Genomic DNA, 24,462 nt, shown 5'->3' with positions numbered 1-24,462 from the left:
CAGCACCTGAAAGTGTGGTAGAAGTAGTTTCAGGAGTAACTTTTGAAAGAGGGTTGGGTGTAAATTTGAAGGGCTATGAGGAAAGAGTGAGACAGTCAGACTGATTTGTTTGGATATCTCTTTCAAAGAGCCGGCACAGCCACGTTGGGCAAAGGTGTTGTATGATTCTGTGATGTCGGAAGACTCTTGAGGTTTCAACAAGGTTTTGCACGAAAATAAATGTTGTGTGTTTGTGCAGTGGGACAGACCAATGTTCTTTATTTTTAAACTCAGATTGCTGACACTCAGAAGTCTGTGAAAAAATTGCAAAAAGTTATTTCAACGCAGTCGGCAGAACTCTCACGGGTAAGTAAGTGTAATTGGATAAACGTAGTCTAATTGTGTTGTGTACAGAGCATGTTGTAGCAGTGTAATGTGGGGTAATGTCACTATATTAGAGAACGTTGGAGTAGTCTAGACTAGTTTTCTTAAGTTTTCTCAACCTTCAATGTGAACTTTGGTGAAACCCCTTATTTAAATGCTTTCGAAATGGCTCCCTGGTGGCTATAATTAAACAGACCCTGTGATTTTTTAACAAATGACTTGCGGTGAGTGTGGTTGTGGAAAATAATTGCTGAGGTTTTTTGAAGTGATATTGGAGAAAATGTAATTACATATTAAACGTTGAGCTAATTATGAGGGAGCGGAATTTCTTGGGATGTACCGTTTATAAAAAAAGGTGAAAAACTGCAAATGCTGGACATCTAAAATAAAATTCTGGAATGCAGGAGCAACTTTTCTGTCCTTTATCGCTAAGCATTTTATGTATAACTTCTGATGTGCTGTCGCTGTCATGTAGCCAAGTAAAGCAGCCAGTTTGCGCATGCCAAATTCTCAAACAAGTGAGATGAATGACTAGTGAGTCTGTTTTTGCTAATCATCGAATCTTACAAAGTTTATGGTACAGAAAGAGGCCACTTGGTCCATTGTGCTGTGTTTTTTTGAAAAGTGCCTTCGGCTCTTCTATATCCACCAGAGCAGGCAGAAGGGACTCATGTTTAACTGTTAATTCAAAAGGTGGCACCCCTGAAACTGCAGCACTGCCTCAGTCCTGTACTGAAATGTCAGCCTAGATAAAGTCCTGGAGTGGAGCTAAAGCTCATAACCTGACGGAGGAAATACATAGGGCAATTCGAGCCTGTAAAGAGGAAGGCCACCTATGTATCTGTTCTGTACCTCAATGTAGGTCACTCCTCCTAGAAGAGAAACTGATGAGTTTGTAGTGAACCTGAGGTGGAGATGGGCATTACCTTATGCAGATGTGTATCTCTTAGGTCAAGGAAGCCCTTTCTGGTGCCAAAGGAAATGAAGAAAAACTGCAAGCAGATGTCCAGTCTATGCAAGAAGAAAGCGCCAGGCTTAAGCAGAGCAAAAGTCAGGTGAATATTCTCTTTGCTGGAACTAGAATCCAGGGACCCACATGAAATACTCTGAGGTTATTAACAATGGTTTTATTTTGTGGGTTTGCAGCTTCTGCAAGAGGCGGAAGGCTGGAGTGAGCGACACAGTGAGCTTAATGAGCAGATCAAACTCTGCCAGAAAGCTCAGAGAGACCTGGAGGAAATGCTGGCTTACAAGGACAATGAAATTGAGGTATGTAGAGACAGATACCATAACTGGTCTTTTTAATGCACTCAGTGCATCAATGCATGTAATCTTGTGTTTTTACTTAATGGGGAAATGAGTCAAAGACTGCAGAGCAGGTTGAAAAGTAATGATTAGCTGGCACAAGCTTGAATATTAAAAAGCTGCAGATTTTAATAGGAAGGACTAGATGAGGGGGGCAAGGAGGTTTTGTAATGAGATAAAAGCAAAATACTGCCGATGTTGGAAATACTCAGATCTGGCAGCATCTGTGGAGAGAGAAGCAGAGTTAACGTTTCAGGTCAGTGATCATTCATCAGAAATTTCAGTTCTTCTCTTTCCACAGATGCTGCCAGACCTGCTGAGTATTTCCAGCATTTCTTGTTTTTATTTATAGTATTGAGGTTCTGGGAAAAAGCTGAGGGGTGAGGACTGCAATGGGTCATGATTTCAGTGCATATTTTTGTGTGTTCAAATAGAAACATCTAGATGTTCACTCCTTTTTGCCCCCCCTCAGCTGTGGCTCAGTGGGTAGTACTGTTAAAGAAGGTTGTGGGTTCAAGTCACACTCCAGGGCTTGAGCACAAAGCTCAAGGGTGACACTCCAGTGCACTAAGGGAGCGCTGCATTGTCGGAATAGGATAGCTGGTTCAGCCTGCAATAGTGGCCAGAGAGGGGGATGGAATTAGTGGTGAGCTAATGCAGTTGAACTGCATTACTGGTGCCCTGTTGAAGGCGACCAGCCATTGCTGGATGTACTTCCATTGAGTGTATTTTAAAAAAAATCAGTTTGAAATGAGTTTTTTAAACCCTTATTTGCATGTAATGAGAATTTTAAAATTGCATTTCCAGAAGGAAATTAATGTGTTCATCCAGTGCTTTATTTATTCTTAATTGTTCTTCGCAGCTACTTTGCTCCCAATATTTTCAAATGGTTTTGATTTATTAGACAAAGTTTTGAGAGATTTTCATCTTCACATCTGGATTGACCAAAAAGGATTGCTTCCCCTCCCCCAAGAGTATTGGCACTCTTAAATATTTTTTGAAACTTCTGCTTTTATGAATTTTCTGGTTAATCAAGATGGTGCTGAAGTATGGAATATTTTCCATCATTTCTGGTGCCCAGTATCTGTCTCGAGGTCCAGGACAGTTGCAATATAATTAGGTGCAGAGTATTGCTCCCCCTTCTAGCAATGTGCTGCAACATCCAACCTTAGTTGAGAACCCTCCCCTTCTCCCATTGCAGCAGTGTGATTTCATCCATTTCCGATGTGTGGAGCATAAATAGTTTGGTCATCCTCTTTTTGCTTCTCAACTCTAACCAAATAGATTCTGTCCTTGTCCCCTCAAAAACATTCTCTCTTTCCAACACTAAAATGTCTTCCCTAAGCAGTACTGCCACCCCACCTTCCTTCCCCACCTTTTGTGAACACTTTGTAGTCCTGAATCTTAATCCTCAATCCTCAACATTTTAAAGCCACGTTTCTGTTATTGCCACTACATCATATTTCACATGGCTATTTGTGCTTCTAACTCACCAACCTTACTCACCACACCTTGTACATTTACATACATGCATTCTAAACTTGCCATTGTATTCCTCGTATTCCTTCTTACTCTGCTCCTAACTAATATGGTAGTTCTTCCTTCTCGGGTACTATTCAACACTCTCAGTTCATGCACCACATTCCTCTTTTCTAATTCCAAATGCTGATGCCCATCCTCCTGCCAATTTGGATTAAAACCGTCTCTTTTGAATAGGTGCCTCCAACCCCAGAACTGGTCCCAATGCCCCAAGAATCTGACACCATCCCTCCATGCCATGAAAGATCAAGCATTGATCTTTCCTATCCTATTTCGACTCTCGTTAGTGCACGGCACTGGGAGTAATACAGAGACTGCTACCTTCAAGATTGTACTTTTTAATTTCCTCCCTACCTCCTGAAAATCTGACCATAGGACCTTGATACCTATTGTTTCTATGTTGGTACTGACATCTACCACAACTTCTGGCTTAGTCCCTTCCTGCTGCAAAATATTTTGCACCTTCTCCATGATGTCCTTTACCCTGGCACCAGGAAGGCAACGCACCATGCAGGGCTCACGATGAAGATTACAGAAACGCCTGTCTGTCCCCCTAACTATGGAATCTCCTATAACGACTGCATTTCTGCTCTTTGCTGTTATCTCCTGTGCGGTCCCTTGAACATTGGTGTCATAAGGACACAAGAAATAGGAGCAGGAGTAGGCCATTCAGCCCCTCAAGCCTGTCTCGCCATTCAATAAGATCATGGCTGATCTGTCCCAGGCCTCAACTCCTTTCGGGCCTGCTCCGCCTAACTCTCGACTCACTGAGATTTCAAAAATCTGTCTACCTCCTCCTTAAATACATTTATGACCTAGCCTCCACAACTGTCTCAGGTGGAGAATTCCAGAGATTCACCACCCTCTGAGAGAAGAAGTTCCTTCGCATTTTAGTTTTAAATGTGTGCCCCCTTATTCTGTAATTATGTCCCCTAGTTTGAGATACCCCCACTAGTGGAAACATCATCTCAACATCTACCCTGTCAAGCCCCCTTAAAATGTTATATGTTTCTGTAAGATCACCTCTCATTGTTCTAAACTCCAATAAATCAAGGCCTAACCTGTTCAGCTGTTCTTGATAAGACAGCCCCTTCATCCCAGGAATCAGCCTAGTGAACCTTTCCTGAATTGGCTCCAATGCTAGTATATCCTTCTTTAAATACGGGGACCAAAACTGTACACAGTACTCCAGGTGTGGCCTCACCAACACCCTGTACAGTTGTAACAAGACTTCCCTAATGTTAAACTTTAACCCCCTAGCTATAAAGGCCAAAATTCCATTGCCTTCCTAATTACTTGCCGTACCTGCATGCTAACCTTTTGTGTTTCATGTACAAGAACACCCAGATCCCTCTGTACTGCAGTATTTTGTAGTCTTTCTCCATCTAAATAATCTGCTTTTTTATTCTTCCTCCCAAAGTGGATGACCTCACACTTTCCCACATTGAACACCATCTGCCAAGTTTTTTCCCACTCACTTAACCTATCTATATCCCCTTGCAGATTCTTTGTCTCCTCATCACAGCATAACTTCCCACCTATTTTGTATCGTCAGCAAATCTGGATACACTACACTCTGTCCCTTCCTCCAAGTCATTAATATAGATAGTAAATAGTTGAAGCCCTAGGACCGATCCTTGTGGCACCCCACTAGTTACAGCTTTCCAACCTGAGAAAGACTCGTTGATCCCGACTCTCCCTTCTGTGTGTTAGCCAATCCTCAAACCATGCCAACACATTACCCCCAATACCCTGAGCTCTTATTTTGTACAATAACCTTTTATGTGACACCTTATCAAGCGCCTTCTGAAAATCCAAATACACAACATCTACCGGTTCCCCTTTATCCATGCTGCTTGTTATATCCTCAAAGAACTCTAACAAATTTGTCAAACATGATTTCCCTTTCATATATCCATGCTGACTCTGTTTGATTGCATTATGTTTTTCTAAATGTCCTGCTATTTCTTCCTTAATAATGGACTCTAGCATTTTGCCAATGACTGATGAGCTAACTGGTCTATAGTTTCCTGCTTTCTGTCTCCCTCCTTTCTTGAATAGGGGTGTCACATTAGCGGTTCTCCAATCCGCTGATACCCTACTGGAATCCAGTGAGTTTTGGTGTATTATGACCAATGCCTCCACTATCCCTGCAGCCACTTCTTTTAAACCCCTTGGATGCAGGCCGTCAGGTCCTGGAGACTTGTCTGCCTTTAGTCCCATCAGTTTGTCCAGCATCTTTTCCCTCATGATAGAGCTTGTTACATGTTCCTCCCTCCCATTTACACCTTGCTCATCTATTATTGTTGGGATGTTTATAGCGTCCTCCACTGTGAAGACCGATGCAAAATATTGGTTTAAATTTACTGCCATTTCCCTGTTCCCTGTTATTAACTCCCCAGTCTCATCCTCCAAGGGTCCCACACTCACTTTAGCTACTCTCTTCCTTTTAATTTACCCGTAGAAGCTCTTATTGTTTGTTTTTATATTTCTTGCCAATTTACTCTCATAATCAATTTTCTCTCTCTTTATTAGTTTTTTGGCATGCGCTGCTGGTTTCTAAAAAAAAATTCCCAATCCTCTGGCCTACCACTCGTTTTCGCTGCATTGTATGCCTTTGATTTTGATTTGATACTCTCCTTAACTTCCTTTGTTATCCACGGGTGGTTCATCATTTTCTTTGCGTTCTTCCTTCTGACTGGAATAAATGTTTGCTGAGTGTTATGAAATATCTGCTTAAAAGGCTGCCACTGACTTCCCCTGCAGTCTATCTTCCCAGCTCGCTTTAGACAACTCTTTCTTCATACTTCTGTAATTGCCCTTGTTTAAGTTGAAGACACTGGTTTGAGACCCGAGTTGCTCACCTTCAAATTGAATTTGAAATTCTGCCATGTTATGATCGCTTCCCCGTAAAGGATCCATAACTACGAGATCTCTTATTAATCGTACCTTATTACACAATACCAAATCTAAAATAGCCTGTTCCTTGGTAGGTTCTGCAATGTATTGCTGTAAGTAACAGTCCCTGAGGCACTCTACAAATTTGTCTTCCATGCTACCCGTGCCAGTTTGATTTGTCCAGTCTATATGCAGATTAAAATCACCCATGATAATTGCAGTGCCCTTCTTACACGCCTCCGTTATTTCCTGATTAATATCTTGTCCTACAGAGAGGCTGCTCTTTGGAGGCCTATAGACCACTCCCACTCGTGATTTCTTTCCCTTGCTATTCCTTATTTCCGCCCAAACTGATTCTGCATCACGATCTGTTCCACCTATATCATTACTCACAACTGCACTGATCCCTTCCTTTAATAACAACGTTACCCCACCTCTTTTTCCTTTCTGCCTATTCTTCCAGAATGTCGAATATCATTGAACATTAAGATTCCAGTCCTGGTCATCCTGCGACCACATCTCTGTGATAGCTATCAAATCATATTCATTTATTTCTTTGTACTGTCAGCTCATCTATCTTGTTAGAAATGCTAAGTGCATTCAGATAAAGAGCCTTAAGCTTTGACTTTTTACCATTTTTACCTACTCTGGTTCTAATTTCTGCTGTACTCTTGTGTTTGTATTCTCTGGCCCTTCCTGTCACACTCTGATTAAAGTATGCTCCTTCACTATCCTGCACCTCTGTTCTCTTGTTACTTTTGGACTTTATAAACTTACTTTCAATTGAACCCCCCACTATTTAGTTTAAAGCCTTATCGACAACCCTAGTTGTACGATTCGCCAGGACATAGGTTAAGCCCATCACAACAGAGCAGCTTTCTCTTTCTCCAGTACTGGTGCCAGTGTCCCATGAATCGGAACTCATTTCTCCCACGCCAGTCTTTGAGCTACAGATTTACCTCTCTAATCTTATTTACCCTATGCCAATTTGCAAGTTCGTCAGGTAGTAATCCGGAGATTATTACCTTTGTGGTTCTGCTTTTTAATTTGGCCCCGAGCTGCTCATAGTTCCTCAACAGAACCTCTTTCCTAGTCCTACCTATGTCGTTGGTATCTACATGGACCACGACAACTGGATCTTTTCCCTCCCACTCCAAATTCCTCTCCAGCCCAGAAGAGATGTCCTTAACCTTGGCACCAGGTAGGCGACAGAGCCTTTGGGACTCTCTATCTTTGCTGCAGAGAACAGTGTCTACTCCCCTAACTATGCTATCCCCTACTACAACTACATATCTCTTTTCAAGGACTGGACTGCATTCCTTCAAGGTGTCGTCACTCCTACAGTCTCCATTGCTGATTGTCAGTTTGAGAAGGGCACACTCCCCAAAGACCCCTGCACTTCCTACCTGTTCCAACTCACCCATAATCACCCATCTACTATCTGGAACACTGTCTGCCTGTGGTGTGGCCACCTCCTGGAATATATGATCCAGGAAACTCTCAGCCATCCTGATGCTTTGCAGTGACTCCTACTGTCCCTCGAGTTGGGAACTCCTGAGTCTGAGCTCAAGCAGCTGGAGACAAGAACAAATCTGGAATTGAAAGCTAGTCTCCGTTTCATGGCACCATTGCTATCATCAATTGTGTAAAAACCCATCTGGTTCACTAATGTCCGTTAGGGAAGGAAATCTGCTCTCCTGACTTGGTCTGGCCTACATGTGACTGCAGACCCACAGCAATATGGTTGACTCTCAAATTCCCTCTGAAATGGCCTAGCAAGCCATTCAGTTGTCAAGGACAATTAGGGATGGGCAACAAATGCTGGTCTTGCCAGTGATGCCCACATCCCATGAAAGAATAAAAAAAACTTCTGCGTACTTAGTTCCCCCAAGACACATGGTGTCCTGAAGTTCCCACTTGGCACAAGGATTGCAAGCAACAGCCCTCAGCTCCCCATCCATGATCTTAAAAAAAAAAACCACAATTCCCTCTTTTAGAATCTAGTTAGTATCATGTTTAAACTATTAATTTCAATTAATGCTTCTGTGATGTGCTAATACTCATTATTAATCCACTTACTGTTATATTTGCTCCGTTTGTGCTGACAATACTTTAGTTTTTTTTTTAAACCTTGCTCTCTGATGCTCAAGCTCGCTTTGCTCTGCCCTGAACTCCTTCAGCTACGAGCCCCTCATCTCGGAACAACCAATCACCGACCTGCTGTCCTGTGATGTCACTGATTTTTCTTTTGCTGATTTTGTGCTTGCTGCTCACATGCTTTCCTGCTGGCTCGTGCGCTCTACCGCTGACTCCCACCTGCTTTTACCTGATGGTCTCCGTCCCAGTTTCCCCTCAGGCTTGCTCTCTCTAACCTTTCTCAATCTTCTCCAATATCCAGGTGTTGACAGACTGTGTAATGCAGCTTAGGCAGCTTGACACTGAGTCTGACAATGAAGATAATGGGTGGGATAAAGAAGTGGATGGTGAAGTGGCTAATGGAGAGCTGCCAGGTAAAACCAGTACAACAAAATCTAATCACTGTTAACTCTATTCCAGCACAGCGATTTACTTTCATTCAAGTGTCCTGATGAAGGGTGGTGTGAATTTTAATGCCTTTACGAAATGGTCTGCTACCATAGAATTTGAAAACTAGAAGTTTAAGCAAGCCAACTCTTTTCTGTTGCTTTGTGGATAAATGCACCAGACAAAGGAGGCCTGGGCTTCAATTCTCAGTATCTACTGACTTTGCAGATCTCATTGACAATATGCACTTAAATAGCACCTTTAACATAGTAAAACGTTCCCAGGTACTTCACAAGAGTGTTAGCAGACAAAATTTGATACCAAGCCCCAGAAGGACATATTCGGGCAGTTGACCAAAAGCTTGGCCAGAGATGTGTTTCAAGGAGTCGAAAGGCGTTGAGGTTCAGGGAGGGATTTCCAGAGTGTAGTGTCTAGATGGCAAATGGCATGGCCATTGATGAAGTAAAGGAAATTGAGGATGCTCCATAGGCCAGAATCTGAGAGTTTCCAGGGTTGTAAGGGTGGAGGAGTTTGGAGATGGGGAGGGGGTAAGGCCATGGAGGCATTTGAACTCCAAATTGAGAATGTTAAGTCAAGGTGTTGCCAGACTGGAAGCCATTGTAGGTTGATGAGCACAGGGGCGATGGGTGAACGGGACTTAGTGCAGTAGGATGCGGAAAGTTGAGGCACTACAATTGGGCTAGCAAGGAGAATTGGCTAAAATTCCGACTGTTCCAACCATTGTTCGGCAAGACCTGATGGCGTGCGTGTGTTTAGGGATGTGAGGATTGCATGAATGGGTTGATCATCCTGTCGACGTTATCTGTTTGGGCCTTCCAGCAGAGGGCTATCAGTGTCATGGAACTGTTGCTGATATCAGTTAACCATTTTAAGATCGGTGCCACAGTGTAGTGCTGTTGATGCTTGACTAGTAACCTTTGAATTCAAGTCCTATTCTTCCAGGTTTTGAGATTGAATTCAATAAATCCAGTAATTTGTGGTTAGCACTGGAGAAAATGACTATGAAAGCTGCCAGATTGTCGCAAAAACCAATTGGGTCACCAGTGTTCTTTTGGGAAGGGACCTGCAATCTTTACAGTGATCTTGGGCTATATGTCACTCCAGTCTTACACTGTGCTTATTCTTGACATCCTCTGAAGTGACCAGGCAAGATACTATGAAGCACAAAGAAGGCTTCGCTACCGTCTCAGTGTAACTTGGGTGAACAAAAAATATGGCCTTGCCAATGTTGCCCACGTCCTGAGAACACTTTTAACGCTTTTGGGAAAGAAAATGAACTCTTCCATTCTCTCTCTTTCCCCCCCCCCCCCCCCACCACCCCATGTGCTTTGTCCTTCAGATAGCTTTATTTTCCTTTTTAAGCTGCCTACCCTGTTTTTCCCCCACATATAAGGTATGAGTAAAATATAACCTGGATTTTATTTTATTTAGAGATACAGCACTGAAACAGGCCTTTCGGCCCACCGAGTCTGTGCCAACCAAGAACCACCCATTTATACTAACCCTACAGTAATCCCATATTCCCTACCACCTACCTACACTAGGGGCAATTTACAATGGCCAATTTACCTATCACCTGCAAGTCTTAGGCAGTGGGAGGAAACTGGAGCACCCGGCGAAAACCCACGCGGTCACAGGGAGAACTTGCAAACTCCGCACAGGCAGTACCCGGAACTGAACCCGGGTCCCTGGAGCTGTGAGGCTGCGGTGCTAACCACTGTGCCACTGTGCCGCCCAATTGTGACAGCATTAAAATTCTACAGCTAAATTAGTGAGGTTATCACTTGTAATTAATGAATGTACTAACTGTCCGTCTCTCGTTTACCCATAGCTTGGTCAGTGTGACTTTAGTATTGTGGGACTCTGTTCTTCTGATATCTGTATAAAGCCAGGAACAATAGCACAAAATAATGTCCATTTTCAATAGCTAATTCCCATCACTGGGTGCAATTCTATTGATGTGAAATCTGTATATCAAAAAATCTTGTGTAAGGCACACACTTATTGCCCAAAATCTACTTCCTGTTATGATATTCGTTTACACTTTTGCATCAGCATTTAACACTGAAATCACTGTGTCAACTGTCATGAAGTTGCAGGCTCTGGCCACTAGGTAACTCTGGAACAAGGTAGTGCAGCCCCACCTTGAATGAAAAAGCCTTGCATTTACCAATGACTGAGGCAATTTGTTAATATATTTTTTAAAAACCCACAAATTTCAGGGATTGTGTGGCAGACTGTTGGTACCTGAAAAGAGAATTGATAAGTTAGTATTTTAGTTAGAAACCCTTTGGTAGAACTGTCAGTTTGATGCTGTTAAGAAGCATATTTGCCTCTCAATCAGAAAGTTGTGGGTCCAAGCACCTCTCCAGGGACTTGAGTCCACAATCAAAAGGCTGATAGTGCAGTTCAGTTCTGAGGGAGTGCTACATTGTCACAGGTGCCATCCCTCTAGCTAGCCTTTGAAACTGAAATGTTTTCTGTCTGTTCTGATGGACCCGGTGAACAGTTAAAGATCCAGTGGTACAATGGGAAGAAGAGTAGAGAATTCTCTCAGTGCCTGGACTATCATTTGTCAATCAGTGACATCCAAAAAAACATGAAATAGTTGTTGATCTCATTGCTTTTTGAGGGATCTTTCAAGATGGTATTGGATTGCTCAGCTAATAACTCTGCACTTCAAAGTAATTCATTGCATGCAAGGTGCAGTGAGAAGTTTCACATAGATGAGTTATTCAATAAGCACAATTCGTTTCAATATTTTAAGGCACTTCCAGTTTTACTGTCTGAAATATATTTGTTCTTTAGACAAAAGCAAAAGGATAAAAATGAAGATTCAGCAAATGATGGATGTTTCAAGGGTGAGTTGTTGAATCCTGTATGCGCGTGTTCATTTAGAATGACATTATTTTGTTGCTGGATGTATAGGAGTGTCATTCTCACTTCGATCTTCCTCTCAAGGTACAAACCACCTTAAAGATTATTGAAGAGGAAAAAGACCATTTCCAAGCGAAACTGACAGATGAAATAAAAGCTAGGCATGAACTGGAGGGTAAGCTATTGTTTTCATGTATGTGAATGAAAGTTTGACCTACAAATAATGAAAAACCAAATGCTGAATTTATGTAATATTTTCTACCTCATCAGGGGTGCTGAGGCTAGTTGTAACCCCTCTCTGCTGCCTCCCCAGATGAGATAAGCTAACTCAACACGGGGATCAAATCTGGGATCTTCCTGTTTTGCAGAACCATTTCTTTCTCATGTTTGTTTTTCCTTTCCTTGTCTTTTCTTTCCCATTAACTCTGGACTCTTTACTATTATCTCTATCTATTACCTGTTTGCTATCGTGTTTTTATGTGCACTAATTTTTATGTAACTAGACCTGTGTAACTTTGAGCTCTTCCTGAGTCCATTTGCGTGTGCATTTTGGCTGCTGCTCCGGACCCATGCCCATCAATCTGTTTTCACTTTTGCTCTTCCTCTAACTTTTCTCTTTAATTCTCCAAGACTGTCTTCTATTGTCATGCTTCCTTTCATTTCTCCACTCTCAAGTACTCTGCCGCCTGTTCCTTACCACAACCCTTCAAACCTTGTCAACCTTGCTATTTTCTCACCTTTCCAGACTTGACTCCCTATTAGATAAGCCTACAGCTTCCCTCTGTGCCTCTTTTTGCATCCTCCGATGGGCTCATTGAGGCACTCGGTGCTGGCTCATCATGAGCAGCAACCCCAATTGCCCCATCCTCTTGTCAACCTTTCCGTCCAGGGTGCCCGCAGGGGGCTAATCTTGCCAGTCGTCTTCCTGACCAACTCACCCCTCCCACTGTTGACTGAATTCTATCAGTGGATCAGCTCTCATCGCCCCTCTGCACATCTCCTCCAGAATGTCCGCTCACTTGTGAACAAGACCCTTGCCATGCATGGACTTATTGTGGATGATTGCATTGACATCATGACAGAATCACAGAATAATACCGTGCAGAAGATGCCCTTCGGCCCATCGAGTCTGCACCGATGCATTAAAGACACCTGACCTGTCTACCTAATCCCATTTGCCAGCACTTGGCCCATAGCCTTGAATGTTATGACGTGCCAAGTGCTCATCCAGGTACTTTTTAAAGGATGTGAGGCAACCCGCCTCTACCACCCTCCCAGGCAGGGCATTCCAGACTGTCACCACCCTCTGGGTAAAAAAGTTTGTCCTCAAATCCCCCTTAAACCTCCCGCCCCTCACCTTAAACTTGTGACCCCTCGTAACTGACCCTTCAACTAAAGGGAACAGCTGCTCCTTATCCACCACGTCCATGCCTCTCATAATCTTGTACACCCCTATCAGGTCACCCCTAAGTCTTCTCTGCTACTGCAAAAACAACCCAAGCCTATCCAACCTCTCTTCATAGCTTAAATGTTCCATCCCAGGCAACATCCTGGTGAATCGCCTCTGCACCCCCTCCAGTGCAATCACATCCTTCCTATAATGTGGCAATCAGAATTGCACACAGTATTCCAGCTGTGGCCTTACCAAAGTTCTGTACAACTCCAACATGACCTCCCTGCTTTTGTAATCTATGCCTCGATTGATAAAGGCAAGTGTCCCATATGCCTTTTTCACCACCCTATTAACCTGCCCATCTGCCTTCAGAGATATATGGACAAACACACCAAGGTCACTTTGTTCCTCGGAACTTCCCAGTGTCAGGCCATTCATTGAATACTTACGTGTCACATTACTCCTTCCAAAGTGTATCACCTCACACTTTTCAGGGTTAAATTCTATCTGCCACTTTTCTGCCCATTTGACCATCCCGTCTATATCTTCCTGTAACCTAAGACACTCCACTTCACTGTTAACCACTCGGCCAATCTTTGAGTCATCCGTGAAGTTACTGATCCTACCCCCCACATAGTTATCTATGTCGTTGATATAAATGACAAACAATAGGGGACCCAGCACAGATCCCTGTGGTACGCCACTGGGCGTTGACTTCCAGTCACTAAAACAGCCGTCTGTCATCACTCTCTGTCTCCTACAGCTAAGCCAATTTTGAATCCACCTTATCAAGTTATCCTGTATCCCATGTGCATTTGCTTTCTTGATAAGTCTCCCATGTGGGACCTTGTCAAAGGCTTTGCCGAAATCCATGTAAGCTAGATCAACTGCACTACCCTCATCTACACACCTGGTCACATGCTCAAAAAATTCAATCAAATTTGTTAGGCATGACCTTCCTCTGACAAAGCCATGCTCACTATTCCTAATCAAATTTTGCCCCTCCAAGTGGAGATAGATTCTCTCCTTCAGAATTTTCTCCAATAGTTTCCCTACCACTGACGTGAGACTCACTGGTCTGTAGTTCCCTGGCTTATCTCTACAACCTTTCTTCAATAGTGGGACCGCACTAGTTGTTCTCCAGTCCTCTGACACCTCCCCCGTGGCCAGAGAGGAATTAAAAATTAGGGTCAGAGCCCCTACAATCTCCACCCTCGCCTCCCACAGCATCCTGGGACACAAATCATCTGGACCTGGAGATTTGTCCACTTTTAAGCCTTCCAAAACCTCCCTATGACAATTTGCTCAAGAACCTCACAGTCTCTCTCTCTAAGTTCCATATCTACATCCTCATTCTCTTGGGTGAAGACAGATGTGAAGTATTCATTCAACACCCTACCAATGTCCTCTGGCTCCACCCACAAACTTCCCCCTTGGTCCCTAATGGGTCCTACTCTTTCCCTGGTTATCCTCTTCCCATTGATATACTTATGGAATATCTTGGGATTTTCCCTACTTTTACCAGCCAGAGCTTTCTCATATCCCCTCTTTGCTCTCCTAATTGCTTTCTTAAGCTCCATCCTACACTTTCTGTACTCCACTATTGCTTCCATTGATTTGCTCTCCTTGTATTTGCTGAAAGCCTCTTTTCCTTCTCATCGTACCCTGAATGTTTCTGGTCATCCATGGTTCTCTGGGCTTGTTGCTCCTACCTATTACCCTAGAGGGAACATGTTGGGCCTGTACCCTCCCCATTTCCTTTTTAAATGCCCCCCACTGGTCTTCTGTAGATTTCCCGACAAGTAACACTTTCCAGTCTACTTTGGCCAGATACTACCTTATTTTACTAAAATTCGCTCCCCCCCCAATCTAAAACTTTTTTTGCAACTTGTTTATTTCTTTCTCCATAACAAGCTTAAATTGTACCATGTTATGGTCACTATCACCAAAATGCACCCCCACCAACACATCAACCACCTGTCCGGCTTCATTCCCCAGAATTAGGTCCTGCACTGCACCCTCCCTTGTTGGATCCTGTACATATTGAGCTAAAAAGTTCTCCTGTATACATTTTAAGAACTCCACTCCATCTAAGCCCTTAACACGATGACTATCCCAATTAATGTTGGGAAAGTTGAAATCACCCAATATAATTACCCTGTTATTTTTACACACCTCTGCAAATTGCACATATATTTGCTCCTCAATTTCCCACTCACTATCTGGGGGTCTATAATAAACACCTAGCAATGTGGCTGTCCCTTTTTTATTCCTAAACTCTACCCAAAAAGCTTCATTTGATGCCCCCTCCAAGATATCATCTCCTTACTGCAGTAACTGATTCCTTAACTAATAGTGCAATGTCCCCTCCTCTTTTACCCCCTCCTCTGTCTCGCCTGAAGATTCTATATCCCGGGACATTGAGCTGCTAATCCTGCCCCTCCCTCAACCATGTCTCCGTGATGGCTACTATATCACAATTCCACGTGTCAATCCTTGCCTTTAACTCATCCGTTTTACCTGCAATACTCCTGGCATTAAAGTAGAGGCCTTCCATCCTGGTCTTACTCCCTTGAAACTTACTTCCGCTGTATTCCCTCTGACCTGTTCGCTTTCCAGTGTTTAGATGTGTCCCTATTCTGCTCGGAGTCTGCATCTCCTCCCCTGCTAAATTAGTTTAAAGTCCTCCCAACAGCACTAGCAAACCCACCAGCAAGGATGCTAGTCCCCCTCTGGTTCAGATGTAGACCGTCCCGCTTGTACAGGTCCCACCTTCCCCAGAAACAGTCCCAGTGCTCCAGGAATCTAAAACCCTCCATCCTGCACCAACTCTTAAGCCACGCGTTCATCTGTGCTATTCTCCTATTTCTATACTCACTAACACATGGCACTGGGAGTAATCCAGAGATTACAACCTGAGAGGTCCTGCTTTTTACTCTACTGCCTAAATCCCAGAATTCTTGATGCAAGACCTCATCCCTCTTTCTACCTATGTCATTGGTGCCAACATGTACCATGACCTCTGCCTCATCACCCTCCACATTCAGGATGCCCTGCAGACGTTCAGTGACATCCCGGACCCTGGCACCAGGGAGGCAACACACCATCCTGGAGTCACGTTGACGGCCACAGTAGCGCCTATCTGTTCCCCTGACTATAGAATCCCCTATTACTATTGCTCTTCCTCTCTTTCCCCTTTCCTGTACAAACAGGCTGCTTGCGGTGCCAGAAGCTTGGCTCTGTCCGCACTCTCTGGAGGAACCAGCCTCATCAGCCTCCAAAATGGAATACCGATTTGCAAACTGGACCCCAGGGGACTCCTGAACTACCTGCCTGATTCTCTTGGACTGCCTGGTGGTCACCCATTCCCTTCCTTCCTCAAGTCCCTTCAGCTGCGGTGTGACCACCTCTCTATACGTGTTATCCACAATGCTCTCAGACTCACGGATGCTCCACAGTGTTTCCAGCCGCAATTCCAGCTCTGAAACCCGAGCTTCCAGGAGCTGCAGCTGTACGCACTTCCTGCACACATGCTGGTCCTGGGGACTGGAAATGTTCCCGGATTCCCACATGCAGCAAGAGGAGCAAACCACGGCTTTAAGCTCTCCTGCCATGACTAAACCCTTTAAATTTAAAACTTTAGAAGATTATAATTTCATAAAAACAACTAAGTCTTACTAAAACAATGACTTACAATTCAATCCCGTTTGAAAAATACCCACCAGGACTTACTCACCAGTCAGCTGTGCTCTTTGGAAACTTTCAGCCTTAATGGAAACCTGGCTGAGGAGTGATAAAACCTTCACACTAAATGAAGCATCCTTGCCTGGCTATATCTTCTACCACTTGCTCCACAGAGACTGTGGCCGTGGCAGTATGGCGCTTATCACCAGGTCATACCTTGGTCTAAGCCCCTACTCCTCTGGCACTTTCTCCTCCTTTTAGCATCTCGCCTTGTTCCACCCCTCTCACCTCTCTTTCAAAATCAGCATTCCCAAGTATGGTTTAAAACAAAAATTCTCACAGGTATCTTCAGTGCCTTCCTCCCTCCCTCAGCCTCTGCATTGAACAACTTCTCATCCTTGGTGATTTCAGTCTCTGTCTCAACTCATCATGCTGCCTCTCCTCTGAGTTCCTCTTATCCTCCCTAAATCTCTTCCTCCATGTAAACTACCCAACCCATATTCACGGCCTTGCCATCTCACGTGGTCTTGCTAGTCCCATCATATTAAATACAGATAAGGCCATCTCTGATCACTCCTTGTAGCACTGTTCATTCACATTCCCCTTCCATGCCCCAATCCTACCTACCTCTGTATCTGTCCCTGGAAAAAAATATTCCCCAATTCACTTAAAACTGCACTTTCAAAATCCCAACTAGAGCCTTTGGCCCTCTGTTCACCGCAGCAATTTTTGCAGCTACTGATTTTAATCAAGCGTACCCTCACCTCCACCTTTGATGCCCTAGTCCCAATAAAAAAAATCAGTCTCTCTCATCCTGGCCGTTCCCCCGGTATGGCCCTCATCTCCGCTTCCTTAAGTCCAAGAGACAGAATTGAAAGGATATGGCATACAACTGGTTAACTATCCACCGACAGATCTGGCTGGACCACTTAAAACGCTATCAGGTCCTGCTCTTGTCTGCTAAACCTGCTCGCTATTCCAGCATCATCCTAGAATTCAAAAATAATGCCCGGCTTCTTTTCTCTAGTGCAAACCGTCACCTTAAATCCCTCTCCCCTGTCCCCTCCACCCTTCCTTCCAACAGTAAGTGCAAGGACCTCTTGAACTTCTTTGTCACTAAGATCGAGAACATCTAATCAGCTGCCTCTGCGTCCCTCCCTTCTGCTAGCTCACTTGGCCAAACTTCCTCTAATGCTTCCCTCTGCCCTAGCCCTGAACTCGCATTTTTCTCTCTCTCCAATTTTCCCTCATGCCCTGTCTGAGCTCATATTGTCCATGAGAGCTACCTCCTGCTGCCTCGATCCTGTTCCCACTAAACTGCTGATCATCCAACTTCCCCTCCTGGTCCCCATGTTAACTGATATTGTAAACGGTTTTCTCTCTCTCCAGGTGTTCACAGAATCTCAGAATCGTTACAGTGCAGAGGAGGCCATTCGGCCCATCGTGTCTGCATTGGCTTTCTGAAAGAGCAGTTCCCTCAGTTCCATTCCCCTGCCTTCTCCCCATAACCCTGCACATTCTTCCTTTCCATATAACTGTCTAATTCCCTTTTGAATGCTTCAATTGAACCTGCCTCCACCACGTTCTCGAGCAGTGCATTCCAGACCTTAACCACTGGCTGCGTGAAAAAGTTTTTCCTCATGTCACTTTTGTTTCACTTGTCAAATACTTTAAATCTGCACTCTATCGTTCTTGATCCTTTCACGAGTGGGAACAGTTTCTCTCTACTCTGTCCAGACCCCTCATGATTTGGCACACCTCTATCAAATCACCTCTCGGCCTTTTCTTCTCCAAAGAAGACAGTCCTAACGTCTCCAATCTATCGTCATAACTGAAATTCTTCATCCCTCAAACCATTCTCGTGAATCTTTTCTGTACTCTCTCCAATACCCTCACATCTTTCCTAAAGTGCGGTGCCCAGAACTGGACGCAATTCTCCAGCTGAGGCCAAACTAGTGTCTTATACAAGTTCAACATAATTTCCTTGTTCTTGTACTCTGTGCCTCTCTTAATAAAGTCTAGGGGATACTGTAGGTTTTATTAACTGCTCTCTCAACCTGTCCTGCCACATTCAATGACTTATGCATATATGCACTCTGGTCCTTCTGCTCCTGCACCCCCTTTAGAATTGTACCCTTTATTCTATATTGTGTCTCCATGTTCTTTATACCAGAATGAATCACTTCACATTTCTCTGCATTGAACCTCATCTGCTTGACTGGCATTCCACCAACTTGTCTATGTCCTTTTGAAGTTCTACACTATCCTCCTCACAGTTCACAATGCTTCCAAGTTTTGTATCGTCTGCAAACTTTGAAATTATGCCCTGTACACCAAGGTCTAGGTCATTAATATATATCAGGAAAAGCAAGGGTCCCAACACTGACCCCTTAGAACTCCACTACAAACCTTCCTCCAGCCCAAAAAACATCCATTAGCCACTACTCTTTGTTTCCTGTCACTCAGCCAATTCCGTATCCACGTTGCTACCATCCCTTTTATTTGTTGAGCTCTAAGTTTGCTCACAAGTCTGTTGTGTGGCACTGTATCAATTGCCTTTTGAAAGTCCATGTACCTCACATCAGCAGCATTGCCCTCATCAACCCTCTCTGTTACCACCTCAAAAAACTCCAGCAAGTTAGTTAAACATGATTTTCCCTTAAGAAATTCATGCTGACTTTCCTTAATTAACTTGCATTTGTCCATGTGATTATTAGAACATAAGAAATAGGAGCAGGAGTAGGCCATTTAGCCCCTCAAGCCTGCCCCGCCATTCAATAAGATCATGGTTGATCTGTCCCAATCCTCAACTTCTCTTTCGGGCCTGCTCGGCATAACCCTCGACTCCCCAAGATTTCAAAAATCTATCTACCTCCTCCTTCAATACATTTAGTGACCTAGCCTCCACAACTCTCTAAGGCAGAGAATTCCAGAGACTCACCACCCTCTGAGAGAAGAAATTACTTCGCATCTCAGTTTTACATGTGTGCCCCTTTATTCTGTAATTATGTCCCCTAGTTCGAGATTCCCCCACTAGTGGAAACATCTTCTCAACCTTTACCCTGTCAAGCCCCCTTAAAATCTTATATGTTTCTATATGATTACCTCTCATTCTTCTAAACTCCAGTGAATAAAGGCCTAACCTGTTTAGCCACTCTTGATAAGACAGCCCCTTCATCCCAGGAATCAGCCTAGTGAACCTTTTCTGAACTGCCTCCAATGCTAGTACATCCTTCTTTAAATACAGGGACCAAAACTGTCAGCAGTACTCCAGGTGTGGCCTCACCAACGTCCTGTACAGTTGTAACAGGACTTCCCTATTTTTAAGCTCTAATCCCCTAGCTATAAAGGCTAAAATTCCATTTGCTTTCCTAATTACTTGTTGCACCTGCATGCTAACCTTTTGTGTTCCATGCACAAGAATGCCCTCTGTACTGCTGTATTTTGTAGTCTTTCTCCATCTAAATAATAATCTGCCTTTTTATTCTTCCTACGAAAGTGGATGACCTCACACTTTCCCACATTGAACACCATCTGCCAAATTTTTGCCCACTCACTTAACCTATCTATGTCCCTTTGCAGATTCTTTGTGTCCTCATCACAACATGCCTTCCCACCTATTTTTGTATCGTCAGCAAATTTGGATACTCTACACTTTGTCCCTTCCTCCAAGTCATTAATGTAGATAGTAAATAGATGAGGCCCTAGGACCGATCCTTGTGGCACCCCAGTAGTTACGGCTTTCCAACCTGAAAAAGACCCATTGATTCCGACACTCTCCCTTCTGTGTGTTAGCCAATCCTCAATCCATGCCAACACATTACCCCTAATACCGTGAGCTCCTATTTTGTGCAATAACCTTTTATGTGACACCTTATCAAACGCCTTCTGAAAATCCAAATACACAACATCTACCGGTTCCCTTTTATCCATGCTGCTTGTTATATCCTCAAAGAACTCTAACAAATTTGTCAAACATGATTTCCCTTTCATATATCCATGCTGACTCTGTTTGATTGCATTATGTTTTTCTAAATGTCCTGCTATTTCTTAATAATGGACTCTAGCATTTTCCCAATGACTGATGTTAAGCTAACTGGTCTATAGTTTCCTGCTTTCTGTCTCCCTCCTTTCTTGAATAGGGCTGTCACATTAGCGGTTTTCCAATCCGCTGGTACCCAGTGAGTTTTGGTGTATTATGACCAATGCCTGTACTATTTCTGCAGCCACTTTTAAAACCCTTGGATGCAGGCCATCAGGTCCTGGTGACTTGTCTGCCTTTAGTCCCATCAGTTTGTCCAGCACCTTTTCCCTCGTGATTGAGATTGTTACAAGTTCCTCCCTCCCGTTTACACCTTGTTCTATTATTGTTGGGATGTTTATAGTGTCCTCCACGGTGGAGACTGATGCAAAATATTGGTTTAAATTATCTGCCATTTCCCTGTTCTCATTGATTTTTTATTTTAGAGATACAGCACTGAAACAGGCCCTTCGGCCCACCGAGTCTGTGCCGACCAACAACCACCCATTTATACTAACCCTACAGTAATCCCATATTCCCTACCACCTACCTACACTAGGGGCAATTTACAACGGCCAATTTACCTATCACCTGCAAGTCTTTGGCTGTGGGCGGAAACCGGAGCACCCAGCAAAAACCCACGCAGTCACAGGGAGAACTTGCAAACTCCGCACAGGCAGTACCCAGAATCGAACCCGGGTCCCTGGAGCTGTGAGGCTGCGGTGCTAACCACTGCGCCACTGTGCATCCCGAGTTATTTTTTCTAGAAGTTTTCCCACTGCCAAAGTTAAACTGACAGGCATGTAGGTGCTGGGCTTATCTTTACATCCGTTTTTAAACATGGGTGTAACATTCTCCAGTCCTCTGGCACCATCCCAGTGTCTAAGGAAGACTGAAAAATTATGGCCAGTGCCTCTGCGATTTCCACCCTCACTTCCCTCAGTTTCCTTGGATGCATCTCATCCTGCCCTGGTGCTTTATCCACTTTAAGTACAGACAGCCTATCTAATACTTACTCTTTATCAATTTTAAACCCCTCTAGTGTCTGAATTATCTCCTCTTTCAACATTGCCTGGGTTGCTGCATCTTCCTTGGTAAAGACAGATGCAAAGTATTCATTTTATATTTCAGCTGTGCCCTCTGTCTCCGTGTAAATCCCCTTTCTGGTCCCTAATCGGCCTCACTCCTCCTTTTACCACCCTTTTACTATTTATATGCCTATAGAAAACGTTGGGATTTCCCTTTAATGTTAGCTGCCAGTCTCTTTTCATGCTCCCTTTGCTTCTCTTATTTGTTTTTTCACTTCCCCTCTGGATCTTCTATATTCAGCCTGGTTCTCAGTAGTATTTTCTAGCTAGCATCTGTCATAAGCACACTTTTTCTTAATCATACTCTCTACCTCTTTTGTCATCCAGGGAGCTCTGGATTTGTTTGCCTAACATTTCCCCTTTGAGGGAACATACTTCAACTGTGCCCAACTGTGTCCTCTTTGAAGGTAGCCCATTGTTCATCTACTGGTTTTGACTCCAATTTATTCGCCCCAGCTCCATTCTTACCCCATTGAAGTTGCCTTCCCCCAGTTAATTATTCTTACCCTGGATTGCTCTTTGTCCTTTTCAATAGTCAGCCTAACCCTATGATACAATGATCACTATACCCTAAATGCTCTCCTACTGATATTTGATCCATTTGGCCCACTTCATTTCCACGAACCAGGTCTAGCAGTGCCTCCATTCTCATTGGACTAGCAACATACTGTTGTAGAAAAGTTTCCTGATCGCACACTAGGAACTCTTGCCTTTCACTGCCCTTTACACTACTACTATCCCAGTCTATGTTTGGATAATTGAAGTCCTCCATTATAAACTATCCTATAATTTTTGCACCTTTCTGTAATTTCCTTGCAAATTTGTTCCTCCATGTTCTTCCCACTAGCTGGTGGCCTATAGACAACACTTGGCAATGTAACAGCACCCTTTTTTGTTCCTTAGCTTGAGCCAAATTGATTCTGACCTCGACCCCTCTGGGACATCCTTTTTCTCCAACACTGCAATGCTCTCCTTAATCAATACCGTCACCCCTCACACTTTTTTTCCTTTCCTATCTTTCCTCAACACCTTGTATCCAGGAATATTTAACACCCAGTCCTGCCCTTCTTTGAGCCAGGTCTCTGTTATAGCCACAACATAGTTTCACATGGCATTCTGCGCCTGTACCCCACCAGTCATCTTAACCACACTCCGTGTATTCACATACATGCATATTAACCCTGATTCAGACTTTATTACTTTCTCCCTTACTCCTACACCACTTAATAACTTCTTATTCCCTACTCTCATGCTATCTATCTCCCCCAGTATTCTATGCTGCTTGGTATTCCTCTCTGATACTTGCTCCCGGTTCCCACACCCCAGACAAGTTACCAGTTTGTCTTCCCTCCAATCTGAGCTTCCTCTCAGGTTCCCATTCCCCTGACAATTTAGTTTAAACCCTCCCCGGCAGCACTAGCAAATCTCCCTTCGAGGATATTTGTCCCAGTCCTGCTATGATGCAACCCGTCCATCTTTTGCAGGTCCCAATGCCTCAGAAATCTGATGCCCTCCCTGCTACACCAGTTCTCCAGCCATGTGTTCAATCGCTCAGTTCTCCTATTCCTATGTTCACTTGCACGTGGGAATGGGAGGAATCCTGAGATTACTGCTTTTGAGGCCCTGCTTTTTAATCTAAACTGCCTAAAATCTGCTTTCAGGATCTCACCACCTTACCTAGGTCATTGGTACCAATGTGGACCACGAGCTCTGGCTGTTCACCCTCCCCCAGAAGAATGTCGGGTGTTGTCCCTCCTTTTAAATCTGATGTCATCATCGCCCTCCTCAAAAAACCAACTCATAACCCCACTGCCCTTGCAAACTACTACTCCATCTCCAACCTCCCTTTCCTCTCAAGTCCTTGAACATATTGTCACCTCCCAAATCTGTTCCCATCTTTCCCAGAACTCCACATTTGAATCCTTCCAATCAGGTTTCTGCCCCTGCCACAGTAATGAAACAGCTCTTCCTTTTTTTGTATGTTAGGCGGGATGTTGACTAGCTTTTGACCCACAAGGTACAGACCCTGTTCTTAAATCAAGATAGAGAGTTTATTAAGCACAGCAGGAATACACGCGCAATATTGAAGCAACGGCAGTAGTTTTACGGCAGAGTGCAGAGTATCCTCGGTTCTTGCTTCCTGAGCTGCTGTAGCGCAGTCTTCTCTTTTGAGGTGTTCTGTCGATTGTCAGGTGGTCTCTTCTTCGAATTGGTGCATGCCGATATGTCTCAGCACCTTTTATTTATGCCCCCCTCCGAGGGTTCCTTCATTCCATACTAGGATACATTCCACCTTAGCCCTTTCAATTTGTCAGGTATGATCTCACCTTGTATACGTTGTCTCCTCTTGGTTCGTTTGTAAATAGTTAGATTGGCCAGTTATGACCTGACCTTCCATACATTATCTCTGCAGGTAGCTTGATGGCCTAAATCATTGTCAGACAATGGGGAATGTTTGCTGTCCCCATCAACGCCCTCGGCTGTCCCTTGATTCGAGGATGTTGTCAACCCAAGATCGCAGGTTTCTGCCATGGGTCTTCAGGGGACTGTACAGGCTGATTCTTAACCCACAGATCTTTGGGCACGTGGGGTAGAAAGTCCCACGAGGCAGTGGGATCCAGAGTGCAGGATTTGCTTCCTTCTCTGCCATTGCTGTGCCTCATCATTAAGGCGTCATGATGCAGCTTGATGGACAAGTTGTTGCCATTTTGAACGATTGGTAGCAAGTTCCTCCAAGTAGCAAGTCATCA

At 44.0% G+C, this 24,462-nt stretch overlaps 1 protein-coding gene across 1 annotated transcript in view; it reads left to right on the top strand.

The window, feature by feature from the left end:
- The window catches only part of mia3 (MIA SH3 domain ER export factor 3), a 204,501-nt gene that overhangs the window by 107,435 nt on the left and 72,604 nt on the right, over positions 1-24,462 (top strand). The window contains exons 11-16 of the mRNA XM_068028070.1: positions 274-345; positions 1,314-1,418; positions 1,510-1,632; positions 8,504-8,615; positions 11,458-11,510; positions 11,611-11,701. Coding sequence (XP_067884171.1) covers positions 274-345; positions 1,314-1,418; positions 1,510-1,632; positions 8,504-8,615; positions 11,458-11,510; positions 11,611-11,701 — 556 coding nt within the window. The remainder of the gene's footprint in view (positions 1-273; positions 346-1,313; positions 1,419-1,509; positions 1,633-8,503; positions 8,616-11,457; positions 11,511-11,610; positions 11,702-24,462) is intronic.

The sequence above is a fragment of the Heterodontus francisci genome, chromosome 3 (genome assembly GCF_036365525.1).
Source record: "Heterodontus francisci isolate sHetFra1 chromosome 3, sHetFra1.hap1, whole genome shotgun sequence".
NCBI lineage: Eukaryota > Metazoa > Chordata > Chondrichthyes > Heterodontiformes > Heterodontidae > Heterodontus > Heterodontus francisci.
Note: the sequence above shows the minus strand (reverse complement) of the source record. Positions and strands in the feature narration are given on the sequence as shown.